Here is a 17,213-nt window from a genome sequence, read left to right on the forward strand (position 1 = left end):
GTGTGACAGAGGGACACCGATAACACAGAGGAAGAGCAAGCGCGCAGCGGAAACATCAAGTTCCCTTGTTCTATCACTAAGGCATTAAGCATCCGTTTGCCATCTTTTTGTTAGTTTTAATACTCTTTTTTTTTTATGACAATGTTGAATAGAGCAATATTCAACAGCTTTATAAGTCCTTGTTCATACCCTGCTGTGCTTACTCATTCAATCCAGTAGGTGGAGGACATTTTGTCTGTAGTTCCGCGGCCATGCAGCAGGTGCTGCTGTGTTGCTGTGGTACAACAGGGATGTGGCGATAGTTACAGGATTTCTGAGTGTGGTTGCTCTTCCACACTGATGTCAGAGATGTCATGTATGTCTAAAGTAAAAAGGGATCACTTCAGAATCAAAGTTCTGATTAAAGATCATCTGTTGCCGCTCCACATCTATTTCTCAATTCCTAACAAATGGGACAGATGAGGAAACCCTAAAGTGATTAAAAGAGGTCTTATGCGTTTGGAGTTGACGCATATAGGTGGATCTGATGGCACAGGGCATGAACTAATCTTGACTCAGTCAAGAACAAAGAATAGGTACAGGGTTTCAGTAAAATAATTTGAGTATAAAGCATCTACATTGCCTTTGGAAAGTGTTCAGAACCCTTCACCTTAACGTTTTGCTGTGTTATAGAGTACACTTATAATTGATTGTATATATGTTTGCCCTCAATCTACACACAATACAATTAAATTGCAAAGTTAAAACAAGTTTTTATACATTTGTGTCAATTTATTGAAAGTGAAAAAACTGAAATAGCTCATCTAGGCCCCTGCATAAGTATTCAGGCCTTTTGCCATGATAATTCTTGTTGAGCTTATCATGTGTCTTTTGATCATCCTTAAGATGTTTCTAGAACTTGACTGAAGTACACGTGGCATTTTCAACTGATTGGACATGATGTACATAGGCACACACCTGTCCATATGAGGACCCATACTTTACAATACATTTAGAGCAAAACCCAAGCCATTAAGTACAAGGCATAGATCTGGGGAAGGTTATAAAAAAGTTCCTAAAGCATTGAAAGTTCCCAGGAGCACAGAGTGCTCCTTCACTGTGAAATTAAAGAATCCTGGGACCACCAAGACTCTTCTTAGAGCTGGCCGTCCAACCAAACTAAATAACCTGGTATGATGAGCCTTAGTCAGAGCTGTAGAGAAGGGAGAACCTGCCACAAGGACAACCTTCTCACCAGCACTCCATCAATCTAGCCTTTATAGTGAAGTGGCTAGATGGAAGCCACTCCTGAGTAAACGGCCTATGTCATGTTGCCTGAAGGACTATGAGGAAAAAGATGATCTGGCCTGATGACCAAAATCTAACTATTAGGCCTGAATGTCAAGCACGAAGTCTGACAAAAACAAGGAGTCATTCATCACCTGCCTAATACCATCCCTACGCTGATTAATGGTGGTAGGCGCATCATGCTTTGGGGATGCTTCTCAACAGCAGGGACTGTGAGACTGGTCCGGTTTGAGGGAAGGATGAATGGAACAAATTACAGAGTGATTCTTAAAGAAAACCTGAACCAGAGAGCACAGGACCTCAAAATGGCACTAACGTCTAAAAACATTATTTTGTCGTTATGAGGTGTTGTGTGTAGATGATGGCAAAACAATAATTGTCTGTCCTCGTTGATGCCTCGCAGCCAGGTACCTATGTTTGTCCAGATCCAGCAGAAGTGGAGGAAGATGTATCATGGGGAATGCCAGGGCCCAGGGGTGCGTACAGACTTTGAGATGGTCCACCTCCGCAAGGTCCCCAGCCAGTACAACCACCTCTCTGGCCTGCTGGACATCTTCAAGTCTAAGATAGTGAGTATGGAACAACCAGGTCCAAACAGTTTGCCTGAAATGTTAACACCACCCTGAAATAACTATTGGTTAAGTTTCTCAAAATGGATAGTTATAGTGTTGGACTACGATGCACTTTCAATTGAGAATGCCGACTCAGGCTTTATCTTTTCCCAGGCACCAGCCATTACTTTTCAATTCCATGAAAGGTATGATGGATAGCACACGATATGGTATAACATTCTCTTCCTCATGTCTTTCTTCCACGGCTCTCCAGGGCTGTCCCCTGACTCCTTTGCCTCCCATCAACATCGCTATCCGCTTCACATATGTCCTGCAGGACTGGCAGCAATATTCCTGGCCTCAACAACCCCCTGGTACAACAAAAACACAAACACACATCCCACTAGACAAGAAAACATGTGTCTAGTTATTAGTGATACTGACCCCGGCGCACATACTGTACCATAGTCTATGTGGATTTGAATCCAGACAACTAGCCCAGTCACACACCTACCATACCTGTCTGCTCTTATAAAACCGTATCTGTTCAGCAAAGGCACAAAGTATGAAACGGGAAGGAGCTACAGAAGGAGGATATTAAATCAAAAGCATAAACGATGCAAGGCCTATATAGGCTAGCCCACAGGGTATGTTGGAAGCTTCGGTCTTTCGACGCCTCTGTGCGCATTACCAACTGTTTAGGATACCGATATAATCCACTCGCCCTCTCTTTTCATCAAATTCAATAGTTGATAAATCCTCCCACAGTTATGTTAAGTGCTGCTCTCCGGGGTATATTTTAGTGTTGTTAAAAGATGCTGCAATCTTTGAGTGGTGCAGGGAAGGCAGTTTAAGGTAGGAGGTCGGACACATTTTTCAACTGCGCACAAACGGACACAGTTACTGCTTCTCTTGAATGGGACCTAAGAGGAATAGTTGTGGGTCGAGAATGGTCCATTTTAAGTTTTATTATGAGACCAGAGTGTATTTGAATCCTTATTTTTTTGTGGTTATGCATTTGTCTGCCTTCTAGCTGTTGATTATGATGAAGTGTATGGAGTCTTTAGAGTTTTGGCTCTTCGTTCTGCTTGAAAAGATGGAGTTTTAAATTAAAGTGTGTTTCTTTTTTTGCTGCCTGAAGACTTCGACACTCTTCTCGGAGGTGAGGTGGGAGGGGTGGAGTTCGGGAAGCTGCCATTCGGCGCGTGTGAGGATCCAATCAGGTAGGACTGATGGTATTGTAGCCATGACGACAAGAAAACCCATGCTTGATTTAACGATTTACCTCACTGGTCACACCTATTTCCTATGTCATTGCCGGAAGTTTTTAATTGATTTGTGACCAAAATGTATTCTTGTTTTCTGCAACTACTGGGCTAATAGAAACCATTTTTGGTATTTTGTTTTTCATTGTTAATTGTTTCATTGTTCAGTGAGCTTCACCTAGCCACCACCTGGCCCCACCTGACCGAAGGCATTGTGGTCGATAACGATGTGTACTCGTAAGTATCAGCCACCGCCAAACGTCCGTCCTGTCCGCCACCCTTCTGGTTTACACACACTGACGAAACATCTCAACCGCTTGACTGGTGGTCTCTTAAGAACATTGTTTGCAAATCTTAGCCACGGTTGGTGTCTGAAATACTGTGTCCTCCCATGGCCTGATTGTTCTGACATTCTGGTCTAGTGAGTTGTCGGAAAAGAAGCAGAAAAGTGCATGTCTTGGAGAATGCATGACCCAATCTTGGACTTTCCCGAGCCTGTTGGGAGTGGGATTGATAAGACACGATCGTACTTAATAATTGTGGCCTCATAATAATGTGGATGGAATAGGGGTGTATATTTTGGTGAAGGATAACACCACTAACCAGTATCCAGATAATAGTCATGAAATAGGTGAACATGGCGGTAGATTGAAAAAGAGAGAAAAACGTACAGGTAGTTGATGAAACATCCAGGAAGTGGAACAAGTTCTCCATACCTTTGAAACACTGTGAAAGGTTGTTATCCATATTAATTTCCTGTGTGCCAGACAGTGTAGGTGTTGAGAGGGCGGTGTGGAGGAGGTGTGTGGGAGGGAATATAACAAGTCGGCTACCTCAGCCCCAATAACACTGCTCGCTCCTTCAGCGGCATTAAAGCTGCTATTAATTCATGCTGAATGATTTTATGCTTTTCAGTTTAGTGATGAAATGGTGCTCAGTGAGCCGTCACTTCCTATTAACAGTGTTTGTGGGTTTTTTTTTTTTTTCTTTTCCAAACCCCTCCGTCCTGCAGTTCTATGGGAGTCATTGTATAAAGACGTAAAGACCAGTCGCCACCCTCTGAATAGAATGAAAGATATCTGCATCTGGAAATAAAGAGATTATTAAGAGAGAATTAAGATTAGCTCAGTGGAAGACTAGATGGTCCTCCTCCAAAGATTATTGGGGGTTTATGTTGTTGATTCCCCCTTAGGCGGTCTTGGGAGACAGTTTGGACGTGATCATTTAGGGTTTAAAAACAAATATTTTTCTTGCCAGTTTGACAATTGCAGTGGTGCATGAATTTGAAGGTATAAAGATCCAAGTGTATAATTTTAACATTAGCCCCAGTGTTAAGTTACGGCACCATGTGCCAATAAATCCTCTCAATCTCAATTAGCCTTGCTGTTAGAGATACTCTCTTAAAGAAAGGGTTCCAAAAGGTGTCTTTGGCCATCCTAATAAGATCTACTTTATGGTTATAAGTTAAACACTTTTGGGTTCCATTTAGAATCACTGGGAAGTGTTCTCTATGGAACCAAAATGGGTTCTTTCTTCGTCCAAGAAGGTTTCTTCAAACAGTTCTCCTATGTGGACAGCTGAAGAACTGTTTAGGTTCTAGATAGCACCTTTATTTCTAAGGCTAGATTTGGGATTGTGTGTCCTGTCCTAAGGTCGAAACACAAAAGAAGAGTAACAGATCAGTGTATAATATGGCAAACTTAACAAATTAATCGTGTGGTTAAGTACATGAGAACCACTATCTTTATGCTCTGTCACATATGACTGGGTTTTGGAGATCAGAGTCATCTTTAAATGCTAGGTAAATGTACACATACGGTGTCATTTTACTGTAATGGTTCTGCTCGTGCTAGACGACACAGTGGATTGCTTAAGTAGTTTAATTTTGTAAAATTTGTTTAGTGTGATCCAGATTAATGTGTTCATGATTTTCTGTGTCAATAAAAATGATTTGACATGTCAAAACAGATTTCAGCAGCCACTGTAGATTTGGTCTTATGTCGTTAGTTATTGGGCTGCTGAAAGGTGAACCCCTCTCCTGGTGTCTGGTTTAAAGCAGACTGAAGCAGGTTTTCCTCTAGGATTTTGCAATAAAAACAGCAAAACTTTCTAGTTTTTGTGAGTGTCAATCATACCATGATGCAACCAGCACAGTGCAGGGAAATAATCAGGCAGTTGCTCAGCAACATCTTATTTTGTTTTGGATTTGTTCCAAGTGGAAGGTTTTGTATTAAGCTGAAAAGGACATTTTTTTATTAAGTTAGGGCCTCGCTGTGTGTTCTGTATATTTGTTTTGTTTTTGCTCTTTAGATCATTACTGTAGAGTCCCTTCCATTTGGTTGATACATTCTCAGTTTTCTCTCATCGCAAACATGTAACACACTTGCTGTTTAATAATCACCAATGGCTTCATGGTGACATGTTTGAGCAGTTTCCTTCCTGTCCTGAAGCTCAGTCCAGAGGGACGACTGTGTCTGATATGTCTAGTTTAATACATCATCCACTGCTTAATTATTAACTTGACCATTATTTTACACAGCATCTCCATGTAACTTACTATGTGATTTGTTAAGCTACATTTGACTCCTGAACTCAGCACAGGATCATGATCTGTACTAAAGGGAATGAAATGGATGTTGTCATAGAGAAGTCCTCATCATCATCATAAAGACATACTAATCTGCTCACTGCCCTTTTTATGAGGTTTTCAAGAAGCTCCCTGGTGTTTCTACGGTAGTTTGATTGTTTCTAATTTCTTAAGACAAAATTGATTCTTGAACTATTTTTTAACACTTTGAACATTGATATTTTCATTATTCATTTTCTATTAATTCAAAAAGAATCGTAGAATTGTACTTTGGCTTTTACATTATATACATTTCAAATTTGTAATGCAACACATTTTGAAAAAGCCAAAGGATTGTGAAGACTTCTGAAATCAACTATATATTGTATATATTGACAAAGTTGACACAATAATGTACAATGAGCAGTGAGTATATAATCTCAATTGATTTACAGTTGATGTGCAGATTTACAGTTTAAGCATATCTGGATTCAGGGAGATTAACAGACATAAATGCAGTATACTGCAGTTATTTTGTGTGCAGTTTGGAGATGTCTTGACATTGTAAGCATAGTCTAGTTTATCTCTGAGGGACAGATGGCTGGTTGCTGTGGGCCACAGCACGGGGAAAGAACTGTTCAGGTGGCAGGGTTATTTTGGTCATGATTGACCGGTACTGGCCGCCTGCCTTTCACTGGCCGGAGAACGTTTCTGGAACATAAATGGATGATAACGGTGTTTTTTATGGCAAATTATCCCTCACTGTACTTATTCTAGAATTCCAGAAAGTGTATTTGGTAATATCATGCTATTACATCCATACATACATACATACATACATTACAGCTCCGGAAAAAATAAAGAGACCACCGCACCTTTTTCATTCCTTTCCAAAAAAGTTGAAAGGGAACGTTTTGAGTGAGGAACAGAAGCGTTCAATTTGCATTGGTCTCTTAATTTTAACCTTTCTGTTCCTCACTCAAAACCTTCCTTTTCAACTTTTTTGGAAAGGAAAGAAAAAGGTGCATTGGTCTCTGAATGTTTTCTGGAGCTGTATATTACAATTGCATCATTATTATGACACCAGAGAACACCAGGTTGTAAAATAAATGACTGAACTCCATGTTTAATTTGTTCAGTCCTAACCTTGACTGCAATAGTAAAGGTGAACCACAGACATGGGCCAAGTTTCCGCTCCTCTCCTGTGTGCTGACCATATGTGCTCTGTGTGACCTCACAGTGACCTGGACCCGCTCCAGGCCCCGCATTGGTCAGTCCGAGTCAGGAAAGCAGAAAACCCGACGTGCTTGCTCGGTAAGACGCCCACACTAAAAAAAAACAAAAAACGACTGACCTTCCTGAAGTGGTTTGAAATGCCATGGATGCAAATCGTTCTCTAACCACCAAATATGTGTTTAGAGGATTTAGGGAGATGCAACATCCCAACTGTGTCTTTTATAAGATTTAATAGACAATGAAACGATTTGGCTTTGAATTGAATGCAATAAAACGCTTGCGGTTCCAGGTGACTTCCTGACCGAGTTCTTCAAGCTGTGCTCAAAGAAGGAGTCTACAGAAGATATCCTGGGGCGGGCTCCAATCGAGGAGGAAGGCAAAGGTAGCAGGGACCCACCAATGAGGGTGTTCTATGGCTTTTGGGGAGTGTCTCAGTAGTCGTATGTTACTTCCCGCCTGTCTCCAATAGGGAGTTTGATGCGAGAAAAGGACGAGCAAAACACCAAGCCTCTTCGTACTGCTGAGGCGGTTGTTTGCTGGTGCATGTGAAGGGAGCATATGTTCTCTCTCCGGCAGAGCCCGCCGTCATTACACCCCCGCGTGTCATCCTCTGTGTCGTCCGCCCCCCCCCCCCCCCTCTCTCTCCTCATTACAGACGACATCAGCCACGCTCTGTCTAAACTGACAGAGCCCGCGGCCGTACCCATCCCCAAGCTGTCCGTCTCCAACATGGTGCACAGCGCACGAAAGCGCATCAGCCGGCACCGCCGTGTCGACGAGTCGCCGCTTAGCAACGACGTGCTCAACTCCATACTGCTGGTGAGAGGGGCCTCGAATAGATGCGACCGAGGCTTCGGCCATGCATCGGCTGTGTCGGGCTCGCGTGCGTGCGTGTGTGTGTGTGTGCGTGTGTGCGTGTGGCCGGCCTGTTTAGGCTGCAGCCCTCTGACGGGGATTAGGCCCGCTGACAAACTACACAAATGGCTCTGTCTCAGTGGCTGACGAGAAATCCAGCAAATCCTCAGAGAGCTGCAGCCAGGCCTCTCTGAACGGCCCTGCTATACGGGACACTTTCTGAATCAGCCGTGAAGTCGCTGTGCATCCAAAATGGCACCTTATACCACGTAAAATCAGTGCAACTATTGTTCCTCTTCCAAAGACATTCGCCACACTGGGAATAGGGTGTAATCTGAGACCTGTATACACACAGCCATTGGTGTAGAAACTCATTTGTGTCAGTTGTTCAATAACACTTTACCAGGCGCTCAATTAGTAGGCGATCTTTCAGTAAGAGGTCTGAGGTCTACAGGAAAACACATAGCTGTTGTATGTAGGAATCATTAGCTTCTGTGTGTGTGTCAGTATCTCTTTCCAGATGCCGCGGTCGACAAGTCCTCGTCAGATAACAGTGAAAGCAAGGCTGCTCAAGCGAACACTGATGGGAAACCAGAAGAGAAGGATTCTGACGACTGCGTATGTCTGCCCTTTATCATTCACACAGATAGACAGCGTACGCCAGTGCTGTTTTCAGGAGGCATGACATCCGAGAAACAATTTGAAATACCTGCAGTCCTCGTCATTTTTCCTTAATGAACAAAACTGAATTTAGGCAGTCAGAAAATCTGGGATTCATTGAATTTTCTCCACTACTGGATCCTGATTGAATTGTCATTGTCTTCCCCTTGCCCTTTACTTCCAGAACCTGTACAACCAGCTCAAGTCTGCTCCCAGTGACAGTCTGACATACCGCCTGGCTCTGTGTGTTTGCCTGGTTAACTTCTACCATGGGGGGGTCAGGGCTGTCGCTCACCTATGGCAGGAGTTTGTCCTGGAGATGAGATACCGCTGGGAAAACAACTACCTTGTCTACGGGTGAGAACGTGATGGTATTCATTACTCAACATTCAGGAGGAAAATGAACTAAGCTAGTCCAGTAAAAAACAGTCCTTTTTGATTCATATTTTGCTATGCTCTGCCTTATTGACTTAAGATTTTAACACTAAATGTATTTTTATTTGTTTGGGACCGGACCTACTTCCCTTATGTTTTTTTGAAGTTGCAGGGAGAGAACCAATAAAGAAAAGACTGAGGTGAAGGCTGGTGACTGGTATTGAACCCTGGTCTCCAGCAGAGAGTTGCAGATATGCGTAGAGCCAGGACTTTTACCACTAGATCACAGCTTCGCATAGACTATAAGATTATAACACCAAGACCAAAATTCTACTTTGGGTTAGTAGTCTTTCAGATTTGACCTGGTGGGACAGAGGAACAAGCCGCATTGATAAGAATAAATTCCATTTGATTTCTGTCTATTTAATTTGATATGGAATGTGTCCAGCCATACATATCAATTCAGGCATCCACCCGCTTAATTCCTGAGGGGCCTGTGATGGACATGGAAATTGGATTGAACCCCGATAAAATAAGATTGAACCTGAACAGAAATCCCATCAGTAACGATGTTGATGACATACAGTGCCTAATGAAACTATACACACCCTTCCACATTTTGTTGCCATAAATTTCATGATAAAAAGGAATTACATTGTGATGCCCCCCTCCCCCCCGCTCTACTCCACTTCTTTTTTCTTTTTTTGTGAAAGTAAATTATAGAAATGCTTTATTGTATTGGTCTTCACGCCTATTTCTGTGACACATCTAAATACTTTAAAAAACTAATATTTTCCCAAACATTGTATTAGTTTCTATCTTCTGTTTGAAGATGTAGTGGTTCTTGTGATTAAATAGCTACTTTCTCTCAAACTTTGATTCCAGCGCAAAGTCTAGAACAAGCTCTGAAAGCATATTAAGCTACTATCATTTCACCCTGGCATTAAAGATCTGCCCATCCTTCCAAAATAAAACTGTTCAGAGATTATAAATGGAAACTTCTCAGAGATGTCAGTATGAGGCTAAAGATGATAAATACTTTTGAGAGAGAACTGCATGGATCAGCAACACATCATTCACTCTCACCTTACTGACCTGAATGCCAAAGTCAAAGAAAGCCTGTTTAATACTTTTGCGTCAAGGCTGGGGAATAGTCCTGCAAGTGAACATGGCAAAGAAATGTCAACTTTTTGCCCTGAATAAAAGTGTAGGTTTGAGAATGGTGTGAGTGATAAAAAAAAAATCCTGTTAGCAGTAGTTTGAGAAAATAGCTCGGTGATGAGAGTAGAATGGTAAGAATCTTGCAGTTCAACAGTGGTGTGCAGAACGGAATCTCAGAACGTACACCTCTGTGATACTTGTCACGGAAGGGATTCCACTTCCTATCAGCTAAAAACTAAAAAAACTGTGAACAGATCAATGAATCCTGGTTCAATTTACTTGTGTGGCCTGCAATACACAAAACTGAAGCCAATAGAGTGTATTTGGGATGACATGGAACAGATTGTTTACCGCATGAATGTGCCGCCGTCAGTTCTGCAGCGAGTGAGTGATGCAATATGCGTGGAACGTTTCTGACACATTGTGGATCCGTCTTCTGAATAATTCAGGCTGGAGTCAATGGGGTTCGACGCGGCACTGGATGGGTGTACCTAATAAGTTTATTATCGTCACCTCAACCCCAGGCTATTGCTCGCAGCGCGTATGAGTCTGGAACACCTTCCATTCGAAGTTGGCCTTGTGGGAGGGACTTTACGAAATAACGTTTTTGTCGTTTAACTTTAGTGAATAATAATATTGGGAGGCGGGGCTCCAAATCGAGGCTGCACTCGAACGGGCGGTGCGTACTGTCTAAAATGTTCCAAGAGACTTACAACCAAGAACGAAAAATGACTCTTTTCCAGCTACTTAATTAGCAAATGACATATCTGAGCCGGCAAGCTAATGGCCTCACTGAGAAGACAGACTACACCCTCAAAAATGCGGCTGATGTGCATCTCGCTTGTTGAGGAATCTTTCCAAGTAAGAAGTGCCGATATCTCTATTGGCAAGATGCTGGACAGATACAATTATATCAGGGCACTACACTGTAATGATCTTCCAAAATCGGTCTGTGACAACGTTAAAAGGGTTGCATACAGTAGAGATGTTGAAAGGATGACTGTAATTGCAGCAATGGATACTGTCTTTTGGCGAATACAGAGCATTATTTACTGAAATATTATAGGTAATAACTCATTAAACCTTGTGGCAAACCTGGATAAGCGTTCTTACAACATTAATTTATTTTAGATCCACTTCAAAAGTAATTTTGATGACATTATGAAGTTGAAGTTGTTTTATACTTAATTTAGCATTGTCCCTGTATTTTTAACCCCAAATTAATATTTACAACAGTAATTAGCCTCTGTTTAAAGTCATTAGCCCAACGCACCTGACTTAGTTACAGCGGTGAAATCCACAAGACAGAATTTCTCAAACAAATTAAATGTGTATCTTCAATTGCTGGTATTATGTTCAGTTTGGATACTTGGGACAACAGTGTCTAAAACATTTTCTGAAATGTCTTTGTCCAACAGCCATAAGGGGGTGGGGGAATATAAACACCAGTGAATGAGACATATGGGGAGGGATGTTTACATTTCCTGATTGAGCCAATGATGCAGACTATTTCTTGTTGTTTTCTTATAATCTACAAAAGCCATGTCAAAAGCAAGGTTCCATCAAATCTTCCGCCAATTTGGGCAGAGGTTAATATGAATGAGATTAATTCTCTGTATTTCCAAGTATTTTAGTGGCAGGGTCAATTTAAGAAATCCAATGGAAAATCTACCACTGTCCTGGAGACATAGAATATAGTTTCATTTTTTAGTGGAACAATTATATACACTCACCTAAAGGATTATTAGGAACACCTGTTCAATTTCTCATTAATGCAATTATCTAATCAACCAATCACATGGCAGTTGCTTCAATGCATTTAGGGGTGTGGTCCTGGTCAAGACAATCGCCTGAACTCCAAACTGAATGTCAGAATGGGAAAAAAGGTGATTTAAGCAATTTTGAGCGTGGCATGGTTGTTGGTGCCAGGCGGGCCGGTCTGAGTATTTCACAATCTGCTCAGTTACTGGGAGTTTCACGCACAACCATTTCTAGGGTATACAAAGAATGGTGTGAAAAGGGAAAAACATCCAGTATGTGGCAGTCCTGTGGGTGAAAATTCCTTGTTGATGCTAGAGGTCAGAGGAGAATGGGCCGACTGATTCAAGCTGATAGAAGAGCAACTTTTGACTGAAATAACCACTTGTTACAACCGAGGTATGCAGCAAAGCATTTGTGGAATGTTTTTTAGTGGTCCACTCTCAGTCCGAAGTTTTATCTTAGAAAAATCTAAGACAACATGTCAGCATATCTTTACATCAATCATGTTCAATCAAATTGATTTTAATTTGAGCAATCCTGCCTGAAAAAACAAAACTCGGGGACAGGTGGGTAAGATTCATGGGGCCCATGGCTTGTCCACAATAAATTCAATGTTGTACATATATATGAGTGCAGGGGCCCAGCAATATATCTTTTCAGGGGGCCCTGGATTCCTGGCCCCAGCCCTGTGTAGAGTATATTACCCTAAACCTTGTACACAGTTGGTGGACCTTGTGGAAAGGATTCATCTGTAATTGCTGCCAGCGTGTTTCCATCAAGTATAAACCCTAAATTGGGATAGGCTAACATTTCAGATTTTTATTTTACATTTATTTTAGAAATGTTCTAAACAAAAAAAAACATTCCCAATGAAAACGTGGAGCAGGTTGAGTATATCAGTAGAAAAGAAACAACAATGCTTTTTTAAATTTTAATCTTAGGTGGACAATGTGAAAGCCATGCAAGGAGTGTGTAGACTATTTCCAGGACTGGGACTGTATACTGAATCATCCGTCCATGTCTGTGTTAGGGTGTGTTGACTATTACTAGCACTGGGACTGTATACTGAATCATCCGTCTCCATGTCTGTGTTGCAGACTGGCCAGTGGTCCACCAGACCTGCGCTGCTGTCTCCTGCACCAGAAGCTCCAGGTAACTGGCCCAGTATTACATCTACGTACAGACTGATCACACTCTGCATTATTGCAAAATAAATTCTGTGTTTCTCCAATGTTCAATTTAGTAGTCATTCTTAAAACTTTATTTACTGTATTTAGAGACCGTAAGTAAATTATTTTTAGAACAACTACCAAAATAAAAAAAAAGCTTTAAGATGTTATTGCTATTCGTAGCATAATGCTCTCATTGATTTTATGTTTGAGTCACTCTGGTAACAGGGCATGGATAACGCATTGCAGATGACTACAATCTCAGAAATTAGTTTAAAATTACACATTTTCACTCAGACACATGACAAGACTTTAGGTTTGCGGGAAACTAGCTTTTAAAACACTAGAATGTAATCTCCACTCCATGGCAAAATGTGTAGGATTCCAGGAAATGTGTTTTACAACCGCTAGAAGTTGTTCCCACACATTCATTTTACCATCACTGCTGAAAATATTCTGAGTGGAAACACTCCTATCTACTCAGTCCTCATTGGCTTTGTCAAAGCTTTCCCTTACACTGTTGAAGGGCTGCAACAACAACAAAGCACTCAGTCTTTGATAAAGACCACTGTAAGCCTTATACAGTAATATGAACAATAGCTACATGAAAGCATTAATCCAGGACAAAAGCAATCTGTCTGCCAAAATGAATTGTGTAGGAAGGATGTATTAAGATGGATTAAAGAGGTGGTAGCAGTAGTTACTTGTACACCAGGATCAATCTCTTTCTCTCCTTGTTTTTATATTTGCATCCTTGCTCTGCAGAGGGGCCGTGAAACGAAACCAAAGTTGATGATGTTACTAAATTGGCAAATTCCTCCTCGAAGGGGTTGCTCAGTTTGGTGTAAATTGATCCTGAAGAGGGTGGGATTATTAAGATGGAACGTCTGAACAGGGCGGATGGTGTCAGCCAACAGATGCTGCCGGTTTAACGCGGGTTGACAATAATCAAGCCTTAAGTTCGGGATAATGTTGATTAGCGCGTGCGCGTGCACGTGCGGTGGGGGGCCAAGGGAACCACGGCGAGGGATCCAGACAGGAGTTGACAGGGAGCAGCGTCTCCCTACGGACCAGCCAGATGTCTGCGTAGACCCCTGACAGAACCGGACCCATAAACACTGGGTTCTTATTCGGCGCCCACGCCTCACCTGGGGAGGGGAGGGGGGGGGCCAAGTGAGAGAGAGAAGCGGTAATAAAGACGACCGGAGAGACTGGGAAGTAGGAAAGCGAGGTAATATCTTTCTGGACAGCCAAGAGCCTCTTTATCTGCAATCACTTTAATAAGAGGAAAAGGCTCACAGGCGACACTGGGCAGAGAGCCCCTGGCTCATAAGCTCCCTCCCCCATCTCACCCCCTCCAGTGTCTCCATCCCTCTCTCTCCCTCCCCATCCTCCTCCCCCCTCTCCTTGATCACCTAGACTAGACACGCGTCAGTGTTTGTAATAAAGTGGTGGAGCGCCGAGACTTGCCCATGGTGGATGCCCAATAATGGCTCAAAAAGGGCCAGAGAGATGGGGTGGGGTTATACCTGGTGGGGGTGTGCGAACGCACACGCACACACACACCTCTGCTGCCTTTTGGGTCCCGACTCCCTCAACTCATCCGTCTTTGTTCGTCTCTGCTCCCCCCCCCCCACCCACCCAGATGCTCAACTGCTGCATCGAGAGGAAGAGAGCGAGGGACGACGGGAGGAAGAGCGCGGAAGGAGGGAGGGAGAGGAAGGTGTCAGGGTCATCCGGTACTGAGAACGGGCGTCTGAGGCCGGACAGCGCGGCGGCGGCGGAGGGAGGGAGAGAGGCGTCACCCGGCAAGTCCTGGGACTCGTGGAGCGACAGCGAGGGCGAGGAGGAGTTCTTCGAGTGCCTGAGTGACACGGAGGAGATTAAGGAAAATTCGTCCGTTGACGAAGAGAGGGGCGGTGCCAAGGTGGTCAAACCAGAGGGTCGGCTCCACCCGCATGGGAAGTTGACCCTGCTTAACTCCCAGGAACCCCTGTACATCCCCGTCACTCAGGTCAGACATGCGGAAACACACGGCCAATCAAATCCATTTGGTGTTGTTACTACATAGCATATTAATCATCAATACTGCACATGCGTACCCTGTATATAAACCATTGCAAACAAATACAAATACTTATCTTTAGTACCCTAACGTGTGCGGTGATGCCAAGAAGAGCATGGTGTGGAATAGCCTGACAGGGTCATCCCAGGCTGTGGTGCTCAGTCTGTTATTAGAGAAGGCAGATAGACGTTTTACATATCATTACAAACGGTAGCATTCTCTTCCATTTGGTGACCACCTTCCCTCCCTCCCTGCTGTTTGAACTCAGGACTCAGGGAGATTTGTAGCTTCTCTACCCCTCATCAATTATAGAGGGGCTGAGTGGTAGAGCTAATTAATGCAGCAGGCTGAGACTGACCCTGTTCAGTGATTGACACGGAGATAAGAGTGGCCACCTAGGTGACCGATGCTGTCTCAAGCCTCCGCTTCTGTCCACACACGCGTGCAAAGACCGCACGCCGACTGTACAAGCAGTACGTGCACACGAGCGCGCTCAGCAGGTTTTGGGACGGGCGAGGCGAGGGCGGCGACTTAGGGAGTTAAGACAGCGCAACAGCCGTGTGCCGCGTGGAGCGGAAACGGAGACTGATGGCGTGTGTAAGTGTGAGCGAATCGAGCGTCAGCACTATGTGCGAACCAGACAGACGGCTTTCGCACGCGCTCCGAAGAATTGTAGTCTCTGCAGTGGCTGCCTGGGCCGTGTGCAATCCCCAGAACGCACCAGAAACTAGCCAATAAACCCCGAATGAACGACACGGCCACTGGGCGTGGGCATTTCGCTGGTATTGTTTATTAACCTGTAGGGCCTGGAGAAATGCTTACGTTGAAATGAAATAGCTTGCCTAATGTGGTTTTGTAATATATCATAATTCTGATGAGACACCTGACCGTCAGTCGTTTGACCCGTAATATGATAGACGCCAATTCATGTTGTGATGTTTGTGTTACGTTAATTTCAGTAATTCTGTCAGTTTGTCGTAGTATGGATTTTTAGCCCCAGCTGTATAACACCCACACACAAGCACGCTTTTTATGTATTTTCTCTGGTCTAGATCTGTCCCTTTCTCTCTTTTCAACACACTTTTCGCCAAACTTCTCTTTCCCACGTCTCGTATATCGCTTCTCGTGAGTCCGTTTCCTGTCTGTTCTCTCTCCCGCTGTCCGTCCTCCCGATGACACCTCTCTATTTCTCTCTTGCTACATCCGTCTATTGTCTATGTGTCTGTTTGCTCATCTGTGCCACTCCGTCTCTGTCTGAATCGCTTTTTCTCCATCTCCGCTCGCCTGTCTGTTTGTTTTTTTCTAGTCCCTTCCGGCAATGCATTTTTTCCCCTTTCCCTCTCTTTCTCTGTCTTTTAAAGAGCAGCGGAAGGGAGGAGGAGAAGGGGGGGCATAGATTAGTGTTTTAGATTCATGGCGTTGCCACTTCATTTGTAATGAGGCGGATGGCTCAGCTCCACAATGCTCTTTCGTATATGTACACACACATGCGCACACACACACACACGTGCTCTGCTCAGCAAGTCTTACCTTCCCACCCTGGGTTTAATTAGACTGCAGCGGGTCCAGTGTTGTTTGGCCGACACTCCTCTAATCTCCTCTGCCTTAATGCCGCCACACTCTACCTGCGTCCTGAATCGCACCACACACACTATGCTGTGCACTTCCCCTGGCTTGGGCCCCATTACGCTCCGGTCAGAAGTGGGGCCCTATGGAGGGGATACGATGCTGTTCGGGACCCAGCTCCCTCAAGAGCCGCGGCTAATGGCCCCTCTGACTCGGCTGATTCTTTATTTCATTAGAATTGCTCAGAAGGGAAGGCCTTTTAGTTTTTTCCTTAGTCGGAGCGTCAGGTTCTATACGTTCAATGGTGAGGATAGAAACGGCAGTTGGGTTGTGGCCCCCCGTTTTCCGTTCATGTAATTGCGTGGGGTGGCCTTTTGTATTAGAGGCCTGCAGTGTTTGAAAGGTTCAGCCTCTCACCATGGCCGTTTCTGGTCGTCGGCGCTATTAGGAGTTTTATTGAGGCGGTTGTTATACAAGCTCGCTTCGTGCCGGAGCTCGGATCCATGATGGCCGTGTGAAGAAGTCAGAAAGAGCTATTTAAAGCGGGTTATATCTTTTATACAGGGTGCAGCCTATTAGAGGGCTATTACTGGACCTCATGGCCATTTTACGTGTGAACCCGGGTGAGCGGTGGTGATCTCAACTCGATTCACCGGTCGTGCAATCGGGAAAGGCCCTGTTTAACGAATGTTGCCG

The 17,213-nt window shown here is 43.8% G+C and overlaps 1 protein-coding gene across 4 annotated transcripts in view; it reads left to right on the forward strand.

The window, feature by feature from the left end:
* Window positions 1–17,213, forward strand: part of rab3gap1 (RAB3 GTPase activating protein subunit 1) — a 39,502-nt gene that overhangs the window by 5,268 nt on the left and 17,021 nt on the right. For all 4 annotated transcript variants that reach the window (XM_034286875.1, XM_034286876.1, XM_034286877.1 and 1 more), the window contains exons 7-17: window positions 1,691–1,856; window positions 2,113–2,212; window positions 2,980–3,061; window positions 3,272–3,340; window positions 6,910–6,983; window positions 7,195–7,287; window positions 7,561–7,724; window positions 8,268–8,378; window positions 8,605–8,777; window positions 12,815–12,869; window positions 14,532–14,900. In XM_034286875.1, the coding sequence (XP_034142766.1) occupies window positions 1,691–1,856; window positions 2,113–2,212; window positions 2,980–3,061; window positions 3,272–3,340; window positions 6,910–6,983; window positions 7,195–7,287; window positions 7,561–7,724; window positions 8,268–8,378; window positions 8,605–8,777; window positions 12,815–12,869; window positions 14,532–14,900 (1,456 nt within the window). The remainder of the gene's footprint in view (window positions 1–1,690; window positions 1,857–2,112; window positions 2,213–2,979; window positions 3,062–3,271; window positions 3,341–6,909; window positions 6,984–7,194; window positions 7,288–7,560; window positions 7,725–8,267; window positions 8,379–8,604; window positions 8,778–12,814; window positions 12,870–14,531; window positions 14,901–17,213) is intronic.

The sequence above is a fragment of the Esox lucius genome, chromosome 16, assembly GCF_011004845.1.
Source record: "Esox lucius isolate fEsoLuc1 chromosome 16, fEsoLuc1.pri, whole genome shotgun sequence".
NCBI classification, from domain to species: domain Eukaryota; kingdom Metazoa; phylum Chordata; class Actinopteri; order Esociformes; family Esocidae; genus Esox; species Esox lucius.